Source organism: Coenobita brevimanus, chromosome 97 (assembly GCF_032717465.1).
Source record: "Coenobita brevimanus isolate Jiangsu-jjx chromosome 97, ASM3271746v2, whole genome shotgun sequence".
Taxonomy (NCBI): Eukaryota; Metazoa; Arthropoda; class Malacostraca; order Decapoda; family Coenobitidae; genus Coenobita; species Coenobita brevimanus.
This window is the reverse complement of record NC_137050.1, coordinates 30,489,397-30,514,018: the sequence shown is the minus strand read 5'-3', so window position 1 is coordinate 30,514,018 and position 24,622 is coordinate 30,489,397. Positions and strand designations below refer to the sequence as shown.

Sequence of the window (24,622 nt, the reverse complement as noted above, 5' to 3'; positions counted from 1 at the left end):
TGATCCATGCTCTCTTATATTCTCCTTCTATCTGTTACTCACAACAATACACACTCCTTCTTTTGCCCTCTCATTCTCACCTACTCCCGCACATATACCCCATCCATACTCCCGTTCCCTCACACCCTCACCTCTCCATCTAGTTTTGTTAATCCACATACATCCACTTTCGCACCCTTGAGCACCTGGACAATCTCTCTTTCTTTCACCTCATCAATTGCACCCCTTACATTCTTGAAGTGATCCGTACCAAGTCATTTGTTCGGTCCTTAGTCGTCACCTTTTGGTCAGTCCTGGTCCGAGGCTTCTTGATCGTATTTTTAGGTAGTGGTTTTCCGGGGTGGGGCACCAACCCGCCGCCAACCCACTTGTTGTCACATAGGCAACAAGTTATTTTTCATATTTATGGTGATATATGATAAAATCTGGCAACATCAGCTTAAAAAGGGGTACCAGAAGTGAAAAACTGTATCACTGTTTAAGAATACAGATGATCAATGTGAATGAAAAAATTATCACAGAGAAAGGAAGGAATGTATCTTAAGATTTAATGACTGACAGATAGGGTAGCTTTAGGGGTACTAAAGAATGTGTAAATAAAATATCATCTCTGCAATGAGACATAATAAAGAAAGCTCATGAAAAGGACTGCAATGTATATATGGCATTCATAGATCTGAGTAAAAGCATGCAACAAAGTTAAAAGAGAAGGATTAAAGAAGGTTCTGCATATGTTGGGTGCAGCTCGAAAGCTGATGAATTGCTGCAAAGAGTGTGGTAGTAGCAGTTGTTCCCTAGGCAGTCTGGCCGAAGAGCCCTGAGTTCCTAAGGAAGGCCATGGCCGAGACCGGGCTTTCCCAGAGAGCTCTCAAGGAGTGTATGTTGTGTTGTTGGCGTAGGTGACTGTGTGCAATGCAGTCTTCCATAATGTGCTTAATAGTATGGGGTGCTGTGTTACCTCTTGGACAGGCATCAGCGACAGAGTCATCGAGCCTCGTCTGATAACTTAAGAGGGCTGGATGATGCCCACAACTCAGCCTGGCAAGGTGGACCCTATCCTCATGAGGGACATAGGAGTCAGGGGGGTGGATATCAGGAGGCTGTGCATGCAGCTGTGTGTTGTCTTTAAGTGACTGAATGGAACGGCGAGTGATTTGAGTATGGATATGCTTCTGGAAGTTCGTCTGAGGTGGGCGAGAGGGGAGAGATGACAGTATTTGTGTATGATATCATGCGTTGGGTCTTGTTTTGATGTTCCTTGGTGTGTGTGTGGATGTGCTGCCATGTAGAGTAGTGGGTGTTGTGGGTTTGTGGAGGCTGTGGTGAGAATTTGGGTGCCTTGCATGTCTAGATGATCCTTGACCTTGAGGAGTTTGGTTTCTTGATGTAGGTGGTCTGTGGGTGTAGTACCTATGCAGCCTATGATTATTTTTAGGGCCTTGTTCTGTATGGTCTGCAGAGTGTTGTAGTGTGTTTTAGTGAGGTTTGGAGCCCAAGCAGGGCTTGCATAATTCATCACTGAATGTATATATTGTTTGTATACTGTGGTGGTGGTTTCTTTGTTGTGCCCAAATGTTGTATGGGCAAGTGATCTCAAGGCATTGAGTCTTGGTGTTAATTTATTTTCAGTGTTTGCAATGTGTTGTTTAACCCCTTAACCGCGGGGCATCACTTTCGTGACGCTTGGGAGCAAGGGATCATACCACGGGGCGTCGCTTTTGTGATTCTGTGTTATTTTGAATTCACCCGGGCTTCCAAGTGGGGGCTTGTATCACCTATCAGTACTGCCAATGTCCAACACTAGTCAGCACTCCTAATCTCATCTGTACTCCCATCCATTGTTGACAATTTAGCCATTTCTCCCCATTCTTGACTCCCCTCCCTACCCCCCCTCCATTACCCTATCCTCTCGCCTGCCCGGCCATGCTACGCTAAGTGAATCTTCCCTGGAATTTTTCACTGATTTCATCCATTGAAATAAGCCCTATCCCCTATTCTTATACCAAATAATATATACAAGAAAGAAATAAGGTAAGTGAGAGTGCCATACACCTGGAATTGGCTAATTATCACCTGACAACACCTCACGTGCACTCGTTCGCTAATTTTCGCTGTTTATTTCCCCTTGAAATATGCCGTATAATCTATTTTCGTAATAAATATACATATAAAGAGGGAACGGAGAAGCCTAAGTGATATTTACATTCACCTGGAACTACCTAATTTATAATGTATTGTCTAGATTTCCTGCCAATCATTTCACTGCTATATATAGCTATGCCAAGAGGCTAACATTGGTAGTAATGAATTTCCCTAGGTAGGCCACCACCCCGGCCCACCCTTATCAGTTCACTCTCATCTTCCAACGTGGAGGTACATCAGTTCGCTCTTGCTAGCTTCAGGGACTTTTCACCCCCATGCAAAGGGCCCTGTGACCTTTACCCCCTACTAAACCTCGTGTGGAAAGAGGTAAAGGGCTGACAATTGATAAAAAGAGTGACTACGATCTTTCTATTGAGTAAAACAGTGCAAGTGGAATTGTAAATAATGTGTAAATAATGTGTAAACAGCAAGTGAAAGTAATGAATGTAAATATACGTGAACAGTGGAAAATAGTTTTATAAGTTACTTCAAGTGACAGTGCATAACACAGTGTAAATAAAATAGAAATGTAAATAACGTAAATAAAATAGAGAACGTAAATAGAAATGTAAATGAGTAGTATTATAAGAATACGAGTATATACCCTAGGAGTAATGAAAGTGAAAGTTTCACTCTAGCATGTCTGAATACTATGAGTTATGAGAGTGAAAGTTTCACTCTAGCATGTCTGAATACTATGAGTTATGAGAGTGAAAGTGAAAGTGACATTCACTCTCAATGCTAGTATACAGGACGAGAAAGTGAATGCTACGTATTTTACTGAAAGAAATTGAATCCCTACAGTGACAATAAACTAATACTACTGAAGGAAACTTACGCATAAGGACTGTAGATATATCTATCTATTGCCAGACACCTCAATCCCGTTTGGGGTGGCCACAAACAAATCGCCTCCAAGTCGCCCTGTCCCCCGCCATCTCACTGCCCTTCTCCCAACTCACACCCCCCTCTCTCATATACCTCTCCACCCTATCCCTCCATCTCATCCTCGGCCTCCCCCTCCCTCTTCCCCCCTCCACCTCACTCACATACACTCTCTTCGTCAGTCTTTCACCCTCCATCCTCTCCACATGGCCAAACCACCTCAGTGTGTTCCTCATAACGCTTCCTATCACATCCACATCCACACCACAGCGCTCCTTTATATCCTCATTCGTCAGCCTGTCTCTCCACGTGACTCCACAGGTTCCTCTTAAATAACTCATTTCCACTGCTCTCACTCTTGACTTGTGTCCTTCCAACAATGTCCAAGCTTCACTTCCGTACGTTAGAGTTGGTATCACAATACTGTCATGTAGTAACTTTTTCACTTCCATGCTCACTTCCCTGTTTCTTATCACTGCTTTCAAAGAACCAGCAACCTTTCTTCCCTGCTGTACCCTTTCAAGCACTGCACCCTCCAAACCTCCATCCTTACTCATCACACTACCCAAGTACTTAAACGTACTCACATTTTCCAATTCATCACCATCCAACCTCACTGTACATTCACTAACTTCACCTCTCTCAAAGACCATCACTTTACTCTTCCCTACATTCACATTTAGATTCCGTTTCTTACACACTCTCTCAAACTCATCCACCAAGCCTTGCAGCTCCCCTTCGTCTTCACTCAACAACACAGTATCATCTGCAAACAACAGTACAGGGAGTTTCCAAACACTATCCTCTCTCACCAGGGCCACTCCAACATCCACTACCCTACCTTGTACCTCTTTTATTACCCCATCCATATACACATTGAACAACCATGGAGACATGACACATCCCTGTTTCAAACCAACCTTCAAGGAGAAAAATTCACTCAGTTCACCATCCACACACACTGCAGCCTTCGCACCATCGTACATACTCTTCACAGCATTCAACAACTTCCCATCTACTCCATATATTCTTAACACTTTCCACAATCCTTGTCTATCCACCCTGTCATATGCTTTCTCCAAATCCATGAAAGCCGCATACAACTTCTTTCCCTTCTCTAGAAACTTTTCCACTAAAGATCTAAGAATGAATATCTGATCTACACAACCTCTTCCCTTCCTAAAGCCTCCCTGTTCTTCTCCAACTAATTTCTCTGTTCTTTCTCTAACTCTGTCTATAAGTATCCTACCATACACTTTTCCTATTATACTAAGAAGACAAATGCCCCTATGATTACCACACACTTCTTTTTCCCCTTTTCCTTTGTACAAGGGAATAATTATACCTGACTTCCAATCCTCCGGGACTCTACTTTCCTCCCAGGCCAATCTGCACATCTTCCACATCCATTCTACTACTATCTCTCCCCCATGCTTCAGCATTTCACCACACACTCCATCAATTCCTGGGGCTTTCCCCGATTTAACTTTCTTCATTGCTTCCACAACTTCTATCCTACTGATTTCTTCCTGTCTTCTCACCTCCCTCCTTCTCCCAGCCATTCCCTAGCCACTTATACTCGCATTACTTCCATCCTCAACGTTCAACAATTCCTTAAAGTGTTCTCTCCATCTGCTCACTTTTTCTCCCTTCTCCACTAGTAATCTACCATTTTTATCTTTCACTCCCCTGCTAACTTCACTTCCACCCTGTCTTACTCTTTTCACTTCTCTCCAGAACATTTTCTTACAGTCCCTCCACTTTACAATCAAATTCCTTCCAAATTCCTCATCCACTCTCTTCTTACTCTCTCTTACACCTCTCTCTTTCTTTCCACATATAACTCTCTCTTCCGCCTCTCAACTTCTTCCACGCCCCTATTTCTCATCCATTCATTGTATGCTTTCTTCTTTTGTGCCACAGCCTGTTTCACCTTTTCAGTCCACCACGCTGTTCCTTGCACCCCCCTCCGTCTTCTCTTCCTTCCACACGCCACATCACATGTTGCACATATTTCTTCTGTAAATATCTTACACACACCTTCCACGTCTCCCATCTGCTCCAATTCATATTTGCCCAATCGTCCCTCCACTTCTCTCATATACTCTGCCTTTTTCTCATCCTCTTGTAACCTTTCCACTCTCCTTGCAACTACTCCTTCCTCTCGTCTTTCCCTTCTTCTATTCCTCCATCTTACTTGCATTCTAATTCTGGCCACCACCAAGTAGTGGTCAGAAAGTCCACTCCCCCAACCTCTATACACTCTTGCATCCTTTACACATCTTCGCATCCTTTCATCCACACACACATAATCAATCATTGCCTTCCTTTCATTCAGTTCACCACCCACCCTTCTCATCACTCGCCATGTATACCTGTGGATCAATTTATGCCTGAAGAGGGTATTGGCTATCACCAACCCCCTCCCAGCACAAATGTCCACTAACGCACTCCCATTCTCATCTATCTCAGCAGGCACACCCCACTCACCAACTATTCCATCCACCTTCACATTCCCAACTTTATCATTCATATCACCAATCAAAAACATTCTCTCATTCCTTCCAAACTTTTCCATGCACACTTCCACATTTGTCCAGAACTCTTCTCTCACTCTTCTAACACGATCTTGCGTTGGTGCATACACACACACAATCGCCCACATTTGTATTCCAACTTTCAACTTTACCCACACAATCCTTGACCCAACTGATCCATACTATCTTATCCTCCTCTTCCATCTTTTACTCACAACTATACATACTCCTTCCTTTGCCCTCTCATTCTCACCTACTCCTGCACATATACCCCATCCACACTCCCATTCTCTCACATTTTCTCCTCTCCATTTTGTTTCAGTTATTCCACATACATCCACTTTCGCACCCTCAAGCACCTGGACAATCTCTCTCTCTTTCACCTCATCATTCGCTCCTCTTACATTCCATGTACTCATTACCAAGTCCTTTGTCTGGTCCTGGGTCATCATCGTTTGGTCAGTCCTTGTCCGAGGCTTCTTGTTTGTTTTTTATAGTTAGCTGTTTTCCGGGGAGGGGCACTAACCCTCCGCCAACCCTTTTAGTCGCCTTTTACGACAACCAGGGATACTGGGGGAGTATTCTTGAAAACCCCCCTACCCTCAGATATATTCATTCATTCATTCATTGCCAGACGCCATGTATCCCAAACGGGGTGGCCAACGGCTTAGAGTTAATTGTTTTACAGGGAGGGGCACTAATCCTCCACCAACCCCACTTGACACGTAGGGATGCCAACAGCATCTGGTGTTCCCAGGCAGTCACCCATCCAAGTACTAACCAGACCCAACGTTGCTTAACTTCGCTGATCGGACGGGAAACGGTGTACTCAACGTGGATATATATAAGTGTTATATAGTAATAGAAATATAAAGTGTGAGGGGTTTTATGAATAATTAATGACAGAGTACCAAGTGCGAACTAGCGCAAGTGCGACGGTCAGACGCGCTCGTAATTTTCATTGCTTTCACAGTGGGTTTTTTTTTTAAGTATGGATCCCAAACTACTTGAAAATCATAGAGTAGTGTTAATAATGTTAATATCTGGCTGTGGTAATCATATTACGGGTTGTCGGGAAGTGTAAAGTGGAGACTTCGTTACCCAACTTCAGAGGTCTCCACAAGTCCTACGGTAACCGACGAAGGCTCAACAAACATTCCAGGAGAAAGCTGAAGGTATGTGCCATAAGCATATGTAATTTTAATATTCTAGGACTAATAACTGATTTTTGGCAAATATTTTTTGAGAGTCTGTCGGAGCCCGAATAACCCCGCGGCACACGGAAAACATTGGTAAATATGCCCGCGGTGTAGGGGTTAAATCACACTGATGTATTGTATGTTACACCAAAGCTTTGGGTGTATATGTGTGTGGTAGGGGAGTGTTGTTTATGGTGAGATGTGGAATGTAAGTGTGTTCTGCTGTCCAGTTTGTCAGAAGGGTCACTGTACATTGGCAGGGGCTATTTTGAGCCTGTTTGGGGTGAACCTTTCATGTAGTATGTTGAGGTAAGGTTTGAGGATGTGTGCAGCTGTGTTTGCATTTTGGTGTGTACATGTAAGTGTTATGTCATCTACACAGGAAGCTATGTGTATCTGTGGTGTGTGGGGTATGGGTATGTTGTGCATGTATAGGTTAAAGAGTGTGGGGGACAAAACAGATCCTTGGGCGGCACCATTTGTGAAGTTTCTGATGTTTGAAGACTGACTGGCAAATGTTACATGTGCACATCTGCCTGCTAAGTAGTTTGCCAGCCATCTTTTTATTGTTACTGTGCATGTTTGTGTTGAATATTTTGTTTGTGAGGTTGTGGCGGGGAATGGCATCAAAAGCTTAGCTAATGTCTAGTGTGACTAGGAGTGTTCTGTGTGGTGGCCTAGCTGAATTCATGCCATCAAAAACTCTCTATGTAAGGTCTGCAAGAAAAGTGTTTGTGGAGTGTAATGGCCTAAAACCATGTTGCGATGGAGCTAAGGGTGGTATGAGGTGTAACTGGTTGTAGTACCAGTCATTCAGTGACTTTGGAGAGGGTGCAGAGAAGTGTGATGGGGCGGTGTGAGGAAGGTAACGTGGGGTCTTTGTTGGGTTTGGGATAGTGATGACAATGCTATGCTTCCAGATGTTGGGTATTGTGTTGTCTGAGTTGCTGTAGTTTCATATGTTGGTGAGTGTTTGTATGCCTTGTTGTCCAAGGTGTTTAAGGTGTATGTTACTTATGTCATCTGGTCCACAGGCAGATGAGTGCTTAAGGTTAATAATGATGTGCATCATCTGGTTGTAAGTGAAAGGTGCAAAGTCTGGGTTTGTGGGGAACTGTCTCTTGCGTCAGATGATATGTCAGTCGTCGTGATGTGGGTTTAGATGGCTAACATGTGAAAAGTGATTGATGAGGGCATTTGCTTGTTGTTTGTTTGAAGGTACTGTGTCTGTTGTTGTGATGGCAGCATGTGATTGTGTAGTGTTGCTGTTGAAGTGTGTGATGCTGTTTAGTGTTTTGAAGAGTCTGCTGGTGTTTGTTTTGTGATTTGGTGTTTGGAGATAACTATTCTAATTTAGTGTTTGCTGTTCTGATATTTTATTGTTTATTTGAGTGTTGAGTTCTTGTATTTGCTGTCGGTGTCTTGTGTATGAGGTGTTGGCGAGTGTCGCAGTGTGTCCCGTTGACTGATGAGGCCTTGAATTTCCGATGTGAAGTTGGGGCTGTGTCTCTTTCTGTTGCCCCTAGGGATGTATCTTTTGTCTATGTTTTGTATAACTGTATTGAAAGTGTGCACTGCAGTGTTGATGTTTGTGATGGATGTACTGTTTAATATTTCAAAGTGTTGTCCTGTTTCAGTTGTGATGGCCTCCCAGCTGGCTCACTTATTGTTAGTGTATGTGTGTCTGTGGCCAGCTGGGGTGATTCTGGTTTTGGTAGTAATGATGATTGGGAGGTGATCAGATCCAAGAGTTTTGACCACTCTCCAGGATGTTGTGGGGGCGAGGTTTGGGGAGCAAAAGGTGATGTCTGGGGATGATGGGAGGAAGAGGGCTTGGTGTGGGATATAGGTATGTTGATGGACATTATTCAGTAGGAAAAGATGATCTGTTTGAGATTGTAGTACCAGCTCTCTGTCTGTGTCAGGGTTGTTGACATGCTAGGCCGACGCCTTGGCACTGAAATCACCACCCAGGATGATGTGGGGTATGTTAGTGATGTGGTGCATTTGTGGAGAGTAATTGTGTGGTACTGTGGGGCCAACTGGGGAAGAATGTACAAGTTGGTGATTGTTATATGTGAATTGTTACCATTGCGTATTTTAACTGATTGTATTTCTGTTGTGGTGTCATGCTGGGGCAGAAGTGACTTTGTGTGTGCACTGGTATCTGAAAAGCTGATGGATTTGTGTGCCAGGGTGATGAGTTCACCGCCACTGCCATCGGCCTGGTCTTGTCTAATGGTGGTGAAATTATGAAATGTAGGTGTTTTTTGTGTTCTGTGTAGTTTTGTTTCTTGTAAGATGGCAATGTGTATGTTTTGTTATTTAATGAATTGTGTGAGTTCTTGTTTTTTGGGGCTTATGCATCTAGTTTCAATTGAAGAATGTTTATGTTGTGTGTGTGTGATGTGTGTTGGCTGCTGCTGCACGGGAGGGAGGTGGTGGTGTGAGTGGAGGGGAAGGGGTAGGAGAAGGTTGTGATGGAGGCAAGGGTTGGGGTGGATTAGGCTGGAGTGGAATGGAAGGGGTTAGGGATTGGATGGTGTGGGAAGGATTGGTGGGTTAGGCTGTGGAGGTGTGGAGGAAGTATGAGTAGAGCTGGTGGGGGGGCTAGTGGGTGGGGGGAAGGAGCATAAGGAGCAGATCCATGTATTTGTGTAATGTCTTCTAGATGCAAGTGTTGTGCAGGTGTAATGGGTCCAGTTCTTGCAGGAATTGCACTGAACTGAACCCTTTGTCTGCTCAAAGTGATAGGTTTTGAGCATGTTAGACATACGCATTTGCTGGTGGGTCCTGGTTAGCTCTCAATGTCCCTGGCCAGAAGAAGTCATCGAGAAATGTCCACCGGGAGTCATTTCTCAGTAGAGAAAAAACGGTGTTGTTGTGTGTGTTGTATTGAGATATATGGTACTTGACCGGGCGACTGTTTAAAATGGTGATGAAGCCTTTTCTGTCCAACTCTCTAATGCAAGAGTGAACCGTTACTACCAGTCTTTCATTCATGGAACAGGTCAACTCTGGAACTGTCTCCCTCTGTCTGTAATTCCTGCTGCCTATGATCTCCAGTCTTTCAAACGCAATGTGTCCAGGCATCTCAAAATGATTGGATCTTGAGTTTGTCTCTCTATTGTATTTTGTTTTTCTCTTGGAGGGAACTGTTACTGTGGGCTCATGCCCTTTGGTTCCTTCTTCCTCGCATAAAAAAAAATAAAAATAAATAAAATGTAGTAGTGGTAGTTGTTCCCTAAGCAGTCCAGCTGAACAGCCCCAAGCCCCTAGGGAAGGCTACGGCTGAGATCGGGCTTTCCCAGAGAGCTCTCCAGGAGTGTATGTTGTGTTGCTGGTGAAGGCGATTGTGTGCAATGCAGTCTTCCATAATGTGCTTAATAGTATGGGGTACTGCGTTGCATCCTGGACTGGCGTCAGCGACGGAAACATCCAGGCTCTTCTGATAACTCATGAGTGCTGAATGATGCCCACACCTCAGCCTGGCAAGGTGGACTCTGTCCTCACGAAGAAGGTAGGATTGAGAAGGGTGGATATCAGGAGGCTGTGCATGCAGCTGTGTGTTGTCTTTAAGTGACTGAGTGGAGCGGCGAGTGATCTGAGTATGGATATGCTTCGGGTTTGAGGCAGGGGAGGGGGGGGAGAGATAACAGTATTTGTGTATGATATCATGTGATGGGTGTCGTTTTGATGTTCCTTGGTGTGTGTGGGTGTGTTGCCATTTAGTGTAATGGATGGTGTGGTTCTGTGGAGGCTGCAGCAAGAATTTGTGTGCCACTCATGTCTAAATGATCCTTGACTCTGAGGACTTTGGTTTCTTGGTGTAGGAGGTCTGTGGGTGTATTAGTTGTGCACCCTGTAATTATTTTCAGGGCCATGTTCTGTATGGTCTGAAGAGTGTTGAAGTGTGTTTTAGTGAGCTTAGAGGCCCAAGCAGGGATTGCATAATTCATCACTGAACATATATATTGTTTGCATACTGCGGTGGCAGTTTCTTTTTTGTGCCCAAATGTTGTATGGGCAAGTGACTTTAAGACGATGAGTCTTGGTGTTAATTTATATTTAATGTTAGTGATCCATCCATCCATCATCCAATCCTACATTGCCCCATGAGGAGCGTAGGAGCCCGGGGCTAGGCAGTTGGTCACGACATTTAAGATGAGAGTGACCAGCCTCACTCATCCCTGAGTGGCATTACATGAGCAATCAACCCCAACCACCCCTTGGATATAAACCTTCACTGGCTCAATCCAATTGGAGTGCAATAATTAGCCACTAAACCACCAGGTGCCAAAATTTGGTTATAAGGTTGCCACCCAGTGCAGTAAATGGTTTCCTGGTGTTCAGGAAACCATTTGGCTTGTCACTCAGTGTAGAGTCACCCACAGGCAGAAGGAAGAGGAAAGAATGAAGGAAAGAAAGACAGAAAAGGGAGTGTAAAGTCACCTGTAGGCAGAAGGACAAGGAAAGAATGAAGGAAAGAAAGACAGAAGAGGATGGAAGAAAAGAAGGATGGAGGAGAGGAAAGAGCAGATACCCGACAGCAGCGCTACATCGAGTAAGTGGATGATGAGCGCCCCCACCTACCACTAATGTTTGTGATGTGTTGTTTAAAAGACTTTGATGTATTGTATGTCAAACCAAGGATTTTGTGTGTGTGTGTGTGTGTGTGTGTGTGTGTGTGTGTGTGTGTGTGTGTGTGTGTGTGTGTGTGTGTGTGTGTGTGTGTTTATGGTGAGGTGTGAAATGAGACTGTGTTCTGCTGTCCAATTTGTGAGAAGGGTCACTGTACATTTGGCTGGGGCTATTTTGAGCCTGTTTGTAATGAACCATTTGTGTAGTGTGTGGAGGTAAAGCTGGAGGATGTGTGCGGCTGTGTTTCCATTTAGGTGTGTACATGTAAGTGTTATGTCATCCCCACAGGAAGCTATGTGTATCTGTGGTGTGGAGTGTGGGTATGTCGTGCATGTATGGGTTAAAGAAAATAGGGGACAAGACAGATCCTTAAGGGACGCCATTTGTGAAGTTTCAGATGTTCGATGACTGACCAGCAAATGTTACATATGCACATCTGCCTGCTAAATAGTCTGCCAGCCATCTTTTTGTGTTATTATGAATGTTTGTATCGAAAATTTTGTTTGTGAGGCTGTGGCGGGGGATGGCATCAAAAGCCTTGCTAATGTCTAGTGTAATTTGGAGTGTTCTGTGTGGTGGCCTAGATGAATTCATGCCATCAAAAACTCTCTGTGTAAGGTCTGTAAGAAGAGTGTTTGTGGAGTGTAGTGGCCTAAAACCATGTTGTGATAGGGCTAGGGGGATGTGTGGGGAAACTAGTTGTAATACCAGTCACTCAGTGACTTTGGAGGGGGTGCAGAGGAGTGTGATGGGGTGGTGTGAGGATGGTAACGCTGGGTCTTTGTTGGGTTTGAGAATAGTGATGATGGTGCCATGTTTCCAGGTGAGTAGCTGTAGTTTGATATGTTGGTGAGTGTTTGTATGCCTTGTGGTCCAAGGTGTTTAAGGTGTATGTTGCTTATGTTGTCTGGTCCACAGGCAGATGAGTGCTTAAGGTTGCTAATGATGTGCTTCATCTGGTTGTAAGTGAAAGGTGCAAAGTCTGGGTCTGTGGGGAACTGTCTCTTGCGTCGGATAGCATATTGATCGTCGCGATGGGGGTTTAGATGGCTGACATGTGAAAAGTGATTAATGAGAGTGGTTGCTTGTTGTTCGTTTGAAGGTATGATGTCTGTCGTTGTGATGGCAGCATGTGATTGTGTAGTGTTGCTGTTGGAGAGTATGATGCTGTTTAGTGTTTTGTAGAGTTTGCTGGTGTTTGTTTTGTGATTAGGTGTTTGGAGATAACTATTCCAATTCAGTGTTTGCTGTTCTGATATTTTATTGTTTATCAGAGTGTTGAGTTCTTGTATTTATTGTACGGTGTCTTGTGTATGAGATGTTGGGAAGTGTTGTAGTGTGTCCCATTGACTGATGAGGCCCTGAATGTCTGCTATGAAGTTGGGGTTGTCTCTCTTTCTGTTGCCTCTAGGGATGTGTCTTTTGTCTGCATTTTGAATAACTGTATTGATGTTTGTGATGGATGTACTGTTTAATGTCTCAAAGTGTTGTTCTGTTTCAGTTGTGAAGGCCTCCCAGTTAGCTCTCTTGTAATTTTCATTCATCATTCATTGCCAGACGCCATGTATCCCAACCGGGGTGGCCAAGGGCTTAGAGTTAATTGTTTTACAGGGAGGGGCACTAATCCTCCGCCAACCCAACCTGACACGTAAGGATGCCAACAGCATCTGGTGTTCCCAGGCGGTCACCCATCCAAGTACTAACCAGACTCAACGTTGCTTACTGTACGTGAACCATATGACTTTATTTTGGTACCTGGTGGTTTAGTGGGTAATTAAGGTGCTCCAATCAGATTCAGCTGGTGAAGGCTTATATCCAAGGGGTGGTTGGGGTTTACTGCTGACGTAATGCCACTCAGGAATGAGTGAGGCTGGTCACTCTCATCTTAAATGTCAGGATCAACTGTCTAGCCCCGGGTTCCTACGCTCCTCATGGGGCAACGTAGGATTGGATGATGGATGGATGGATGGATGTGACTGTGGCTAGTTGGGGTGATTCTGGTTTTGGTAGTGATGACGATTGGGGGCTGGTCAGAGCCAAGGGTTTTGACCACTCTCCAGGATGTTGTGGGGGCGAGGTTTGGGGAGCAAAAGGTTATGTCTGCGGATAATGGGAAGAAAAGGGTTTGGTGTGGGATATGAATATGTTGATGGAGACTGCTGAGGATGAAAAGATTATCTGTTTGGTACCGTAGTAACAGCCTTTTGTCTGTATCAGGGTTGCTGACATGCCAGGCCGATGCTTTGGCATTAAAATCACCACCCAGGATGATGTTGGGTATGTTAGTGATGTGGTGTATTTGAGGAGAGTAATTGTGTGGATATGGAAGTTGTGTAAATTGGCTTGGGAAGAGGGAAGGGTTCCAGAGGACTGGAAATCAGGTATAACTGTTCCTTTATACAAAGGAAAAGGGGAGAGAGAAGTATGTGGTAACCATAGGGGTATTTGCCTTCTTATTGTGACTGGTAAAATATATGGTAGAATACTCATTGATAGTGTTAGGCATATGGCAGAGGAGCTAGCTGGAGAAGAACAAGGGGGATTTAGGAAGGGAAAAGGGTGTGTAGATCAGATATTTATTCTAAGATGTTTAGTGGAGAAGTATCTAGAGAAGGGAAGGAAAGTATATGCTGCCTTCATGGACTTGGAGAAAGCGTATGACAGAATAGATAGGCAAGGTATGTGGAAGGTATTAAGAATATATGTAGTGGAGGGGAAATTGTAGAGTGCTGTGAAGAGTATGCATGAGGGAGCTAGGGCTACGGTGCGAGTGGATGGTGAGCTGAGTGTGTTCTTTGATCTCAATGTGGGACTGAAACAGGGTTGTGTGATGTCTCCATGGCTGTTTAATATATACATGGATGGGGTTGTAAAGGAGGTGCAAGGTAGGGCAGTGGATGTGGGGGTGGCTCTAATGAATGAGGGTGAGATTTGGAAGATTCCGGTGTTGCTGTTTGCTGATGATACAGTATTGTTGAGTGAAGATGAATGAGAGTTGCAAGGTTTGGTGAATGAATTTGGGACAGTGTGTAGGAGGAGGAATCTGAAAGTTAATGTAAACAAAAGTAAAGTTATGGTGTTTGAGAGGAATGAAGTCACAGAGTGTGCAGTGAGGTTGGATGATGAGGATATGGAGAATGTGAGTGCATTCAAGTATTGTACTGGGGTAGTGTGATGAGTAAGGATGGAACTTTGGGGGATGAAGTGCGTGAAAAGGTACAGCAGGCAAGGAATGTTGTTGGTACACTGAAAGCAGTGATGGGAAATAGGGAGGTGAGTATGGAAGTTAAGAAATCACTGCATGATAGTATTGTGATCCCTACCCTGACGTATGGAAGCGAGGCATGGACCTTGCAAGAGGGGAACAAGTCAAGAGTGAGAGCAGTGGAAATGAGTTACTTGAGAGGAGCATGTGGAGTGACGTAGAGGGACAGGTTGATGAATGAAGAAGTGAAGGAACGTTGAGGGGTGGATGTGGATGTGGCTGAGAAGATTAGGAGAAATACATCGAGGTGGTTTGGACATGTGAAGAGAATGGAGAATGAAAGACTGACTAAGAGGGTGTATGTAGGTGAGGTGGAGGGAGGGAGACGGAGGGGTAGACTGAGGACGAGGTGGAAGGATGAAGTAGAGAGTTATATGAGGGAGGGGGGGGGAGTTGGGGGGAGGGTAGTCAAATGGTGGGTGACAGAGCGACTTGGAGGCGTTTTGTCTGCGGCCACCCTTTGCGGGATTAGGGCGTCGGGCTATAGACAGATAGATAGAATTGTGTGGTACTGTGAGGGACAATTGGGGTGGAATGTATGTATTGGCGATTGTTGTTTGTGATTTGTTACCAGTGCATATTTTGACAGACTGTATTCCTGTTGTCGTGTCATGTGGGGGGAGAAGCGATTTTGTGTCTGCACTAGTATCTGAAAAGTTGATGGACTCTGTACAAGGGTGATTAGTCCACTCCCAGTGCCGTTGGCCCGATCTTGTCTAATGGTGGTGAAATTAAGAAATGTAGGTGTTTTTTGTGTTCTGCGTAGTTTTGTTTCTTGTAAGATGGCCATGTGTATGGTATGTTCTGTAACACAGCATGTTTTGTTGATTGACGAACGGTGTGATTTTTTTTTTTTTTTTTTTTTTTATGCCATCTATGTTCATTTGAGGAATGTTTATGTTGTGTGATGTTGGGTGCTGTACCATTAGGGGGAAGGTGGGGGTGTGGGTGGAGGGGAAGGGGTAGGAGAAGGCTGTAATAGAGATAAAGGTTGGGGTGAATTAGATTAGAGTGGAATGAGAGGGGATGGGTGAAGCCTATGTAAAGTGGTTGTCTAAATGAGTGGTTTACTTAGATCCAAAGATTGCCAAATGGGCTATATGATGTTACACTGCATCTTTACTAGTATAAGATGTCTAATATCAAAGAAACAGGTTGCATCCACAAAGTTAGATAGAAAACAAAGTACAGAACCAGGTACAGAGAGTGAAGAAAAAACTTGAAAAAGAATAATGCTGAACAAAAATGAAGTAGGAATGAAACAATCAGGGAAGGAATCAGAAAACAAACCATGGAATGAAAAGTATGCAGGAGGAAATGTGTACAAGGAAGTCAGGGAGAAGGAATGCCAAGAGTAACTCAATATAAAAGAAGGAAAAATAATTTTGTCCAACACTGGAAAGAAAAAAATGCTAAGGACATGGATACAATGTGGAGAAATTAAACTCTCATGGTTGAGACAGCTTTGTTACCCTATTCCAGCTAATGCATGACATGGGTCATTGAAGCCTGAGGGAGTTACTATCATCACCATTGACTCTCTCATGGTCATGTCACCTTGAGTATCTTCCAGCATCGAACTTGAGACTATTTTACTCAGCTGAGAACATAGCAGTAATTCATTTCATGTTTGTTTGTTCGTTCGTTTATTCCTGAAGACTCCAACATGCTTGCATGTGTCGGTCTTGGTCACCTAATGGCAGCTCTCCATACTGCTCAATCTTTGGGAGTTTCCATATTCAGTCCCTTATCCCTGAGGTCACACTCAATGACTTCACCCCACATCTTTTTCGGTCTACCTCTTGCAACCCTACCTCTAACATTAACACTTCTCATTTTCTGCACCCAACTGTCATCTCCCATCCTCTCCACATGTCCAAACCATCTCAATCTGCCTCTCCTCATCACACCAATACACTCCAGTCCCAACCTACCTCTCAACTCCTCCATCGTAAACCTATCCCCGTAGGTCTCACAATCAGGGATCCACTGCACATCCAACTAATCATTGTCATTTCTGTAAATCTGAGCCTGAAAATATCCTCTTCCTTTACTGCCCAAGTCTCGCTGCCATAAAGCATTACACTCTAACACATGCTGCATACACAGATCCCTATGCACGAAGGGAGAGCCCTCTCAATGTCAGAAGAGGCAACAGCTCCCTGAACTTCTTCCAATCACTCCTCATTCTAGCCACAGAGCTAGCTCCTGCCCCACCTCCAGCACATAACATGCCTCCCAAATAACAAAACTCTTCCACACACTCAAGAAACTCACAGCAACTTCAATCCTTTCACGCCTGACAATCCCCAACTGCTCTCCCCGACAAATCGCAAGCATGTAATCTGCATTATCTCGCAATCTACTTCTAATACCACTACATCTCTTATGCATCAATTTATTGCAGTCACTGCACAATATAGAATTACTTCCCACGCTCTTGTGGCACATCGCACATGTATACTCTCCCTCTTCTCTGACAGTACTGCAACCTGCCCTAGATACCATCATTTTTGTTTTACCTGCATTTACTCCTAAGCCCTTGTGCCCCATACCATCTCTCCACTTCCTAAATCATGTTGCTTTATTCCATTTTTTTTTTTTTTTATCATTTTCCTTATTAGGTCCTCAGTAAATAACAGAAAAATAACTTACTAATACAGTATTCTATTGCTACCTAAAAAGCTGATTTCCCAGTTTCCCCTAATTTACAATATCAGCTGTGCCACAAAGAAAAAAGTTGTGACTTATAACACGTACTGCCATTATCTATGACTCAACAGTATAAAAACAAGAGGCAAAGCACTAACGTATTGTGTTGAGCTGAAGTGTGGCCTTGCGGAAGATGAGGAGGTACTCAACCAGGGCAATGCTCTTGGTGTAGGTGTCTGGGGAGAGCATATGGGAGAAGAGAATCTGGAACACCTCATCACTCTCGCCTAGCAGCACACCCACGCTCATATCCTGAGAATTGGTTTGATAAATGAAATGCTGCTCAAAGAAAGAGGCACAAGAATAAATATCACTCATCCAGTAGCACAACCATGCCCCAGTCCTGGGTATTACCTGTAGCTGGACAGAGTAAGTGAAATACTGCTCAAAGAAATGAGTACAGAAATATTTATCACTCACCCAGTATCATAACCATGATCCAAGCCTTGGTTTTACCTGTAGCTGGATCAAGTCAATGAAATACTGCTCAATAAAATGTGTACAGAAATATTTATCTCTTACCTAGTAGCACAACCATGCTTCAAACCTGGGGATTATCTGCAGCTGCAAACAGTACTGTAAGTGAAAAACTGCTAAAGGAAATAGGTATAGAATATTTATTACTCAAGCAGAAACACACTCAAGCTCATATGCTGGGTATGGGTTGGATATATGAAATACAGGCATACCCTGGTTTAACGATCTAAATGGTTAGGTAAAACCCCATCGTTAGGCGGGGTATTGTATATCGGGGTACTTTTAACATGTATTTCAATGTGCATCATTTACCAGCCCTGGGTTTCCCCCCCAAACTAAGTCCAAAGCCCACCCAGATGAGCCAAAAAACAGGTTTAAAGGCAATCTAAATGGCCTAACAGCTATAAAGGAAGCTAACCTGAGCCTAACATCTATAAATAACACACTAAAACCAACAAATCAAATCTGAATACCATCATATATATGTCTGGAAAAAATCAAGCTTAGCAAAATGTACCCCAAAATGACAATGTTCACCCCACCTATGGCTAAAACACATTAACTGAAGTCTAAAAACAGTTTATAAATCAGCCTAAACACACAATTTTAGTCTAAAATATCATCAAAATCTGCAAGAAAAAAATAAAAACCTATCATTAAACCGGGGTCTGGCCATCGTTAGGTGGGGTATGGTGCAATCTCTTCCCCCATCATTAAGCCGGGGAATTGTATCTAGGGGTATCGTATATCAAGGTATTACTGTACTGCACACTGAAATCTGTACAAGAGTATTTTTTCCCATGATTATGGACTAATGGTGACAAGTGGAATAAAACAGGTACTGTGGGGGTAAATAAAGATTAGAGCTTAATCCCTTGAAACTGGTGATGTCTTCTGTTTTCACTTCTTGCTACCTAAGGAGAGGATTTTTCTAAGTGAGAGGGTTAAAATCACACTTCATTAACTCTTCCAAAACAAGTTGTCCTTTCTACACTGAATAAAACTGTCTGGTGGCAGTAAAAAAAAAAAATAATAATAATACAGTACTATATATAAAATCATATATCATCATCATCATAAAATCCTGTGTTGCCCCATTAAGGAGTGTAGGAGCCTGGGGCAATGGCCAGTTGGTCCTGACATTTAAGATAAGAGTGACCAGCCTCACTCATCTCTGGGTGGCATTACATGAGCAATAAACTCCAACCACCCCTTAGATACAAACCTGCACTGGCACAATCCGATTGGAGCACTTTAATTACCCAATAAACCACCCAGCTCCATAATTTGGTTATATGGTTACCACCCAGCACAGCAAAAGGTTTCCTGGTGTACAGGAAACCACTTGGCTTGTCACTCAGTGTACAGTCACCCACAGGCAGAACAAAGAGGAAAAAATGAAGGAAAGAAAGCCAGAAGAGGAAGTGTATAGTCACCCCTAGGAAGAAGGACGAGGAAAGAATGAAGGAAAGAAAGAACCCTTCATATCCTTCAACTGCTTCACCCACATGACCATTTAAATCCCCATCCAAAATGACAATCTCATCATCTCCCATACCACCAATCAAACATATCAAAGCATTCCAGAACCTATGTTTTTCTTCAACATCCAAACCACGCTGAGGGGAATACGTCAATATAACTGAAATTATAAGTTAGCAAACAATATTTTTACAGCTATACACTCCCTCTTTTGTGTTTCTTTCCTTCATTCTTTCCTGTTCCTTCTGCCTGTGGGTGATTCTACACTGAGTGACAAGCTGAATGGTTTCCTGTACACCAGGAAACCATTTACTACGCTAGGTGGTAACCATATAACCAAATTTATGGCGCTCAGTGGTTTAGTGGGTAATTACAGCGCTCCAATCAGACTGAGCTAGTGAAGGTTTATATTAAATTGGCAGTTGGGGTTACTGCTCATGTAATGCCACTCAGGGATGAGTGAGGCTGGTCACTCTCATTTTAACCTTTGTTTCCGGACAACGCAACCTACGTCCAACAGCGGGCAAGTACTATGGATGCAGGCTGGCTCGGCCTTGGCCGAGTGCTGGGAGAACCCCCCCCAGTTTCCGCACTTGTGGTACTTCTTAAATATTTTAACCTCACACTCTTAGTTTTGCTTCTTTCTCCATGATTTTTTTTTTCACGTCATCTCGAATAGTTGTGCTTGCTTATGGTGCTGCTAAAAACATTTGGTGAATTTAAATTATGCACTAATTTACGGGTTTTTTTCTTTCCTTCGTGTTTTCTCATAGAAATGTAAGTTTTATGGTAATTGTTACTGAGAAAGAGTTTTAGGAAATTTCATTAGCTACATTTCGGTATACAGTATAAACATTTACTGTAGGACAATTCAGGTCAGTTTTACGTACCACAAAAGGAAATTATCTTACGATCGTGCTACAGTGCCAGAGCAGTGTTTTGCTAAATTATTCTTTCCCCTGCCTTTATTTATGTCTCTACCTGCCTGATTTTTTATTCACATAATCTTGAATAATTGTACCTGCTTATGGTGTTGATAAAAACATTCGGTGAATATACAGTAAATTATGCGCTAATTTACGATGTTTTTTCTTTCCTTCTTCTTTCCTCAAAGAACTATATGTTTTATGGTAACTGTTACTGAGAAGGAGCTGTGGGAAATATCATTAGCTAAATTTTGGTATAGAAACATTTACTGTAGGGCAATTCAGGTTGGTTTTACTTACCACAGACGGAAATTATCTTACAATCAGACTGCATTGCAGGAGTGGTGTTTCGCACAGCCAAGGTTGTTGCTAAATTATTTTTTCCCTTGCCTTTATTTATGTCTCTATCTGCCTGATTTTTTATTCATGTGATCTCAAATAGTCATACTTGCTTATGGTGTTGATAAAAAAGCTCGGTGATTATAAATTATGCGTTAATTTACAATGTTTTTTCCTTTCCATCAAGGGGCAATTTTGTTGGATGCAGCTTACGTCGTCCAGTAACGAGGGGGTGAGATTAAGTTCAACGCAGTCTGTCTCATCCAGTAACAAGCAGGTGACTTTTGCACTGCTACCTAAGTATTGAAAGGGTTAAATGTCAGTACCAATTCGCCCAGCCCCGGGCTCCTACGCTCCTCATGGGGAAATGCAGGTTTCGATGATGGATGGATGAAATAATCCTTTCATTTACTCATTACATTCATGACACATTCCATCCACTCCTCCTCAACTGGCACACCATGCCATCATATTTGTCTACACTTCTCTGCCAAAACAGCTTGTGTCTACAGTCCTTCCCAGCAATCACAATTAGCAATAACAATGGAATTAAAATTCACTTGGGTTTAAGAGTAAATGCAGATAAAACAAAAGTGATGATATCTAGGACTGGTGGTAATGCTGTCAAAGAAGAGGGAGAGTGGCCATGTGCAATTTGCCACAAAGGCATGGGAAGTAATTCCATCTTGTGCTGTGTTTGTGATACGTGGATACATAAGAGATGTAGTGGTATTAGTGGAAGACTACAAGCTAATGCTGATTTTATGTGTGCGGTGTGTTGGGGAGAGCAAGTGGAGATTGTCAGGCATGAAAGGATTGACCTTGCTGGTGAGTCTCTTGAGCGTGTGGAAGAGCTTTATTATTTTGGAAACATATTATGTGCTGAAGGTGGGGCTGGAGCTAGCTCTGTGGCTAGGGTTAGGAGTGGCTGGAATAAGTTCAGGGAGCTGTAGTCTCTCACACTCAGAGGGCTCTCCCTATATGCTAAGGGATCTTTGTATGCAGCATGTGTTAGAAGTGTAATCCTCTATGGTAGCGAGACCTGGGAAGTAAAGGAAGAGGATATTTGCAGGCTCAAACATACTGAAATGACAATGATTAGGTGGATGTGCACTGCATCTCTGAGTGCAAGGCCTTGGGGAGCTAGGTTTATGATGGAAGAGCTGAGAGGTAGGATGGGACTGGAGTGTATTGGTGGTGTGATGAGGAGAGGTATATTAAGGTGGTCTGTGCATGTTGAGAGGATGAGGGATGATAAATGAGTGCAGAAAGAGAGGAGCGTTAATATTAGGGGTGGGGCTGTGAGGGGTTAATAAAAAAAAAAATAAAAAAAAAGACCTGGGACTCGGTCACTATGTGTAACCTCAGGGTTAAGGGACTGAGCAGGGAGACTGCCAGAGATCAAGTTGCATGGACAGCTGCAATTAGGTGACCAAGGCCAACTCATACAAACATGTTAGAGCCTTCAAAAACGAAAACAAAATTAAAAAAACAAAATGAGACTGCAGCAGTGATGACAAAGTTGTGTTGGGGAGGGGGGATCCAAGGCTGATGGCTAGAGATGGAGGTGACTCTACCTCTGGCCGACTGAAGCTAAGCATCATAAGCCCCAAACTCGCCTAAACCACAAAAATAGTGTAAACAGTGAACATGCAGCACTTGGGTTTACCATGTAAAAGGTGAAAACGAGCATGTAAACAGTGTGCCCACTGTACAACATTACAGAATCTTATTTCTATATGTTTTGAAGATTTCCTGATGCTTCTTTGTCGGCAACTTATTTTCACTATTCTATCTGCAAATCCTCTTGTACGGAGGTAGGTGGTGGTGACCACCATCCACTCACTTGATGCAGCACCATCTATTTCTTTCTGATGCGATTCTACACTAAGTGATAAGCCTAATGATTTCCTGTACACAGGGAACCACTTACAATGTTGGCTGGCAACCACATCATCAAAAAACTGGGTGATGTGGAGCCTACTATGATGCCCCTGTTAACTGGGTAGAGAGAAGCAATGATGGCTTCCATTCAGGAATGAAATTTTCACACTTCCCTGTGCTTCACCAGAGTGAGGCACTGTCTACTGCTAAGGAACATCAGATCACTGTGTGGGCCAACTCTGCATGGGCAGATGCTTGCACATGGCAGATGAACTTGGTTGACTTGACAGAGTGGTGTAGATCGACTGATATATTCTTTTATGTTGCTGAAGCTACCTATGTAAAAAAAATAATTAAATATATAAATAAAAGGGGAGGGGAGAAGGTGAGAAAAAGGTGTTACAAAGCCTTCTATACCACCTACAATACATCTCTCAGCCCCTTTCCCTCTCTCCCTTCCTCACCACAGTGGCCAGCTTCTTAAGGACATCAAGGATAGTGGCGTGGAGCTTCCCGATGGAGTGATAGCGACCACACCCTTTATTCCCGCAGCACCTGCCCCACAACCCACTTGATCCCACCATTAGCAGGGACATCAGGGTCTGTGGCAATAGAAGTGGGCATTCATTACAAAGGCAGTGGAATTAGTCAGGACAGGTAGCCTTCATTATAACTCAGTGTTGTGTTCCAAAATATCAATTTTGTACACACACCTGCTACTGTCCTGGAACCTGGGAAGAAAAATCATGAATCAATTTTATGGGTAATAATGAAACTTTAATTGTCAATTTTGCTGCACTTAATTCCTTCACTCTCATGGTGGACTTTTTCATTTCATTATTGCTTTCTTCAGATTATTTTATTCAGCTTTAAGGTCCCTTTTAGTGAATGGGTTGATGAAGGTTGCAACTAACATTTCACATTCAAAAATACTGACAATGGTGAATAAACTATCTGATGGTGAAAGGAATAAAAGGAAATATACATCACCATGTTAAAGGGGTTGATGTACACTGGTGAAAAAAATAAAATAAATAAATGTTAAAACAGGTTGGTTATAGTGTGGACTAACTATGTTGTTGAATAACAATGAGTGCTCATTATAAGTCATCTAACTTTTTCATAATCAGTTTCTGAGGAATTTACAGAGAAACTGCATATTAAAGGTCCACTGCTACCTATAATTCTGATATTCCTGTTTTGGTAGATGGAGGTGCCCATATTATACTCACTCAATGTAGTGCTGCCTTTAATGACTACAATGAGTGACAAGTCTAATGGTTTCCTGTTGCCCAGAAAACCTTTTACAATGTTAGGTGGCAAGCATATAACCAAATAACAGGGTAATGTGGAGCCTACTATGGTGCCCCTGTTAAATGGGTGGAAGGACTCAAATGCAGCATTCACCCAGAAACCAAATCTCCACTTTCTTACTCAAGTACCTGGTTTTAGCGAGGTGCTGTCTGCTGCTGGGAACACTAGTTCAATGAACAGGACTGCCCTGCAGGGGGAATTGCTTGCCTAAAGTTGATGGGTCTGCTCAACCAGGCAGACCAGGGATGCTCTACGACTACATAATGAACTACATGGAAAAAATTTTACTATTTTGGAACACATTCCTTACAAGTAAAACAAGGATAAGCAATACTTAATTCTACTCATGGTCTGTCCTACATCACATCAGTAACAAAATCAATGCCATATGACTTTGGTCCTACTTAATTAACAAGCAACCAATTTTGCGCTGATCAATATTACAATGTCCGTTTTTTAATCTCTTGTTTTGCTGGTGCTGTATATACTGGATATCATAAGGTGGACCATGTAAAACTGTATCCAGGTTACAAGGACTGTATTTGTATTTGTATATACAGTAGTGTACAGTACAGTAAAATACATGTACGTATGTATGTATGTACAGTACAGTAATTTCTCAGTTATCCGTCATCACAATATCTGGCCCAATGCAATATCCAATGCTTTTTGCTCAGCTCTGTTAAAACAATATCCAGTGATGTTAGACAATGTCTGGTTGAGAAACAGAAAACAATCAGCAGTACTATTTTCAGCAATGATATGTATCATCCAGCTCAAACACGGAACCCTATCAAAAAGTGGACAGACCCAGCAACA

The 24,622-nt window shown here is 43.0% G+C and overlaps 1 protein-coding gene and 1 pseudogene across 1 annotated transcript in view; both read right to left on the bottom strand.

The window, feature by feature from the left end:
* Nucleotides 1–24,622, bottom strand: part of LOC145413606 (short transient receptor potential channel 4-associated protein-like) — a 232,860-nt gene that overhangs the window by 173,975 nt on the left and 34,263 nt on the right. Inside the window, exons 4-5 of the mRNA XM_080283259.1 lie at nucleotides 22,954–23,091; nucleotides 17,480–17,633 (exon numbers count right to left, since the gene is read on the bottom strand). Of these exons, the coding sequence (XP_080139385.1) occupies nucleotides 17,480–17,633; nucleotides 22,954–23,091 (292 nt within the window). The remainder of the gene's footprint in view (nucleotides 1–17,479; nucleotides 17,634–22,953; nucleotides 23,092–24,622) is intronic.
* On the bottom strand, nucleotides 6,297–6,414 carry LOC145413884 (5S ribosomal RNA; annotated as a pseudogene).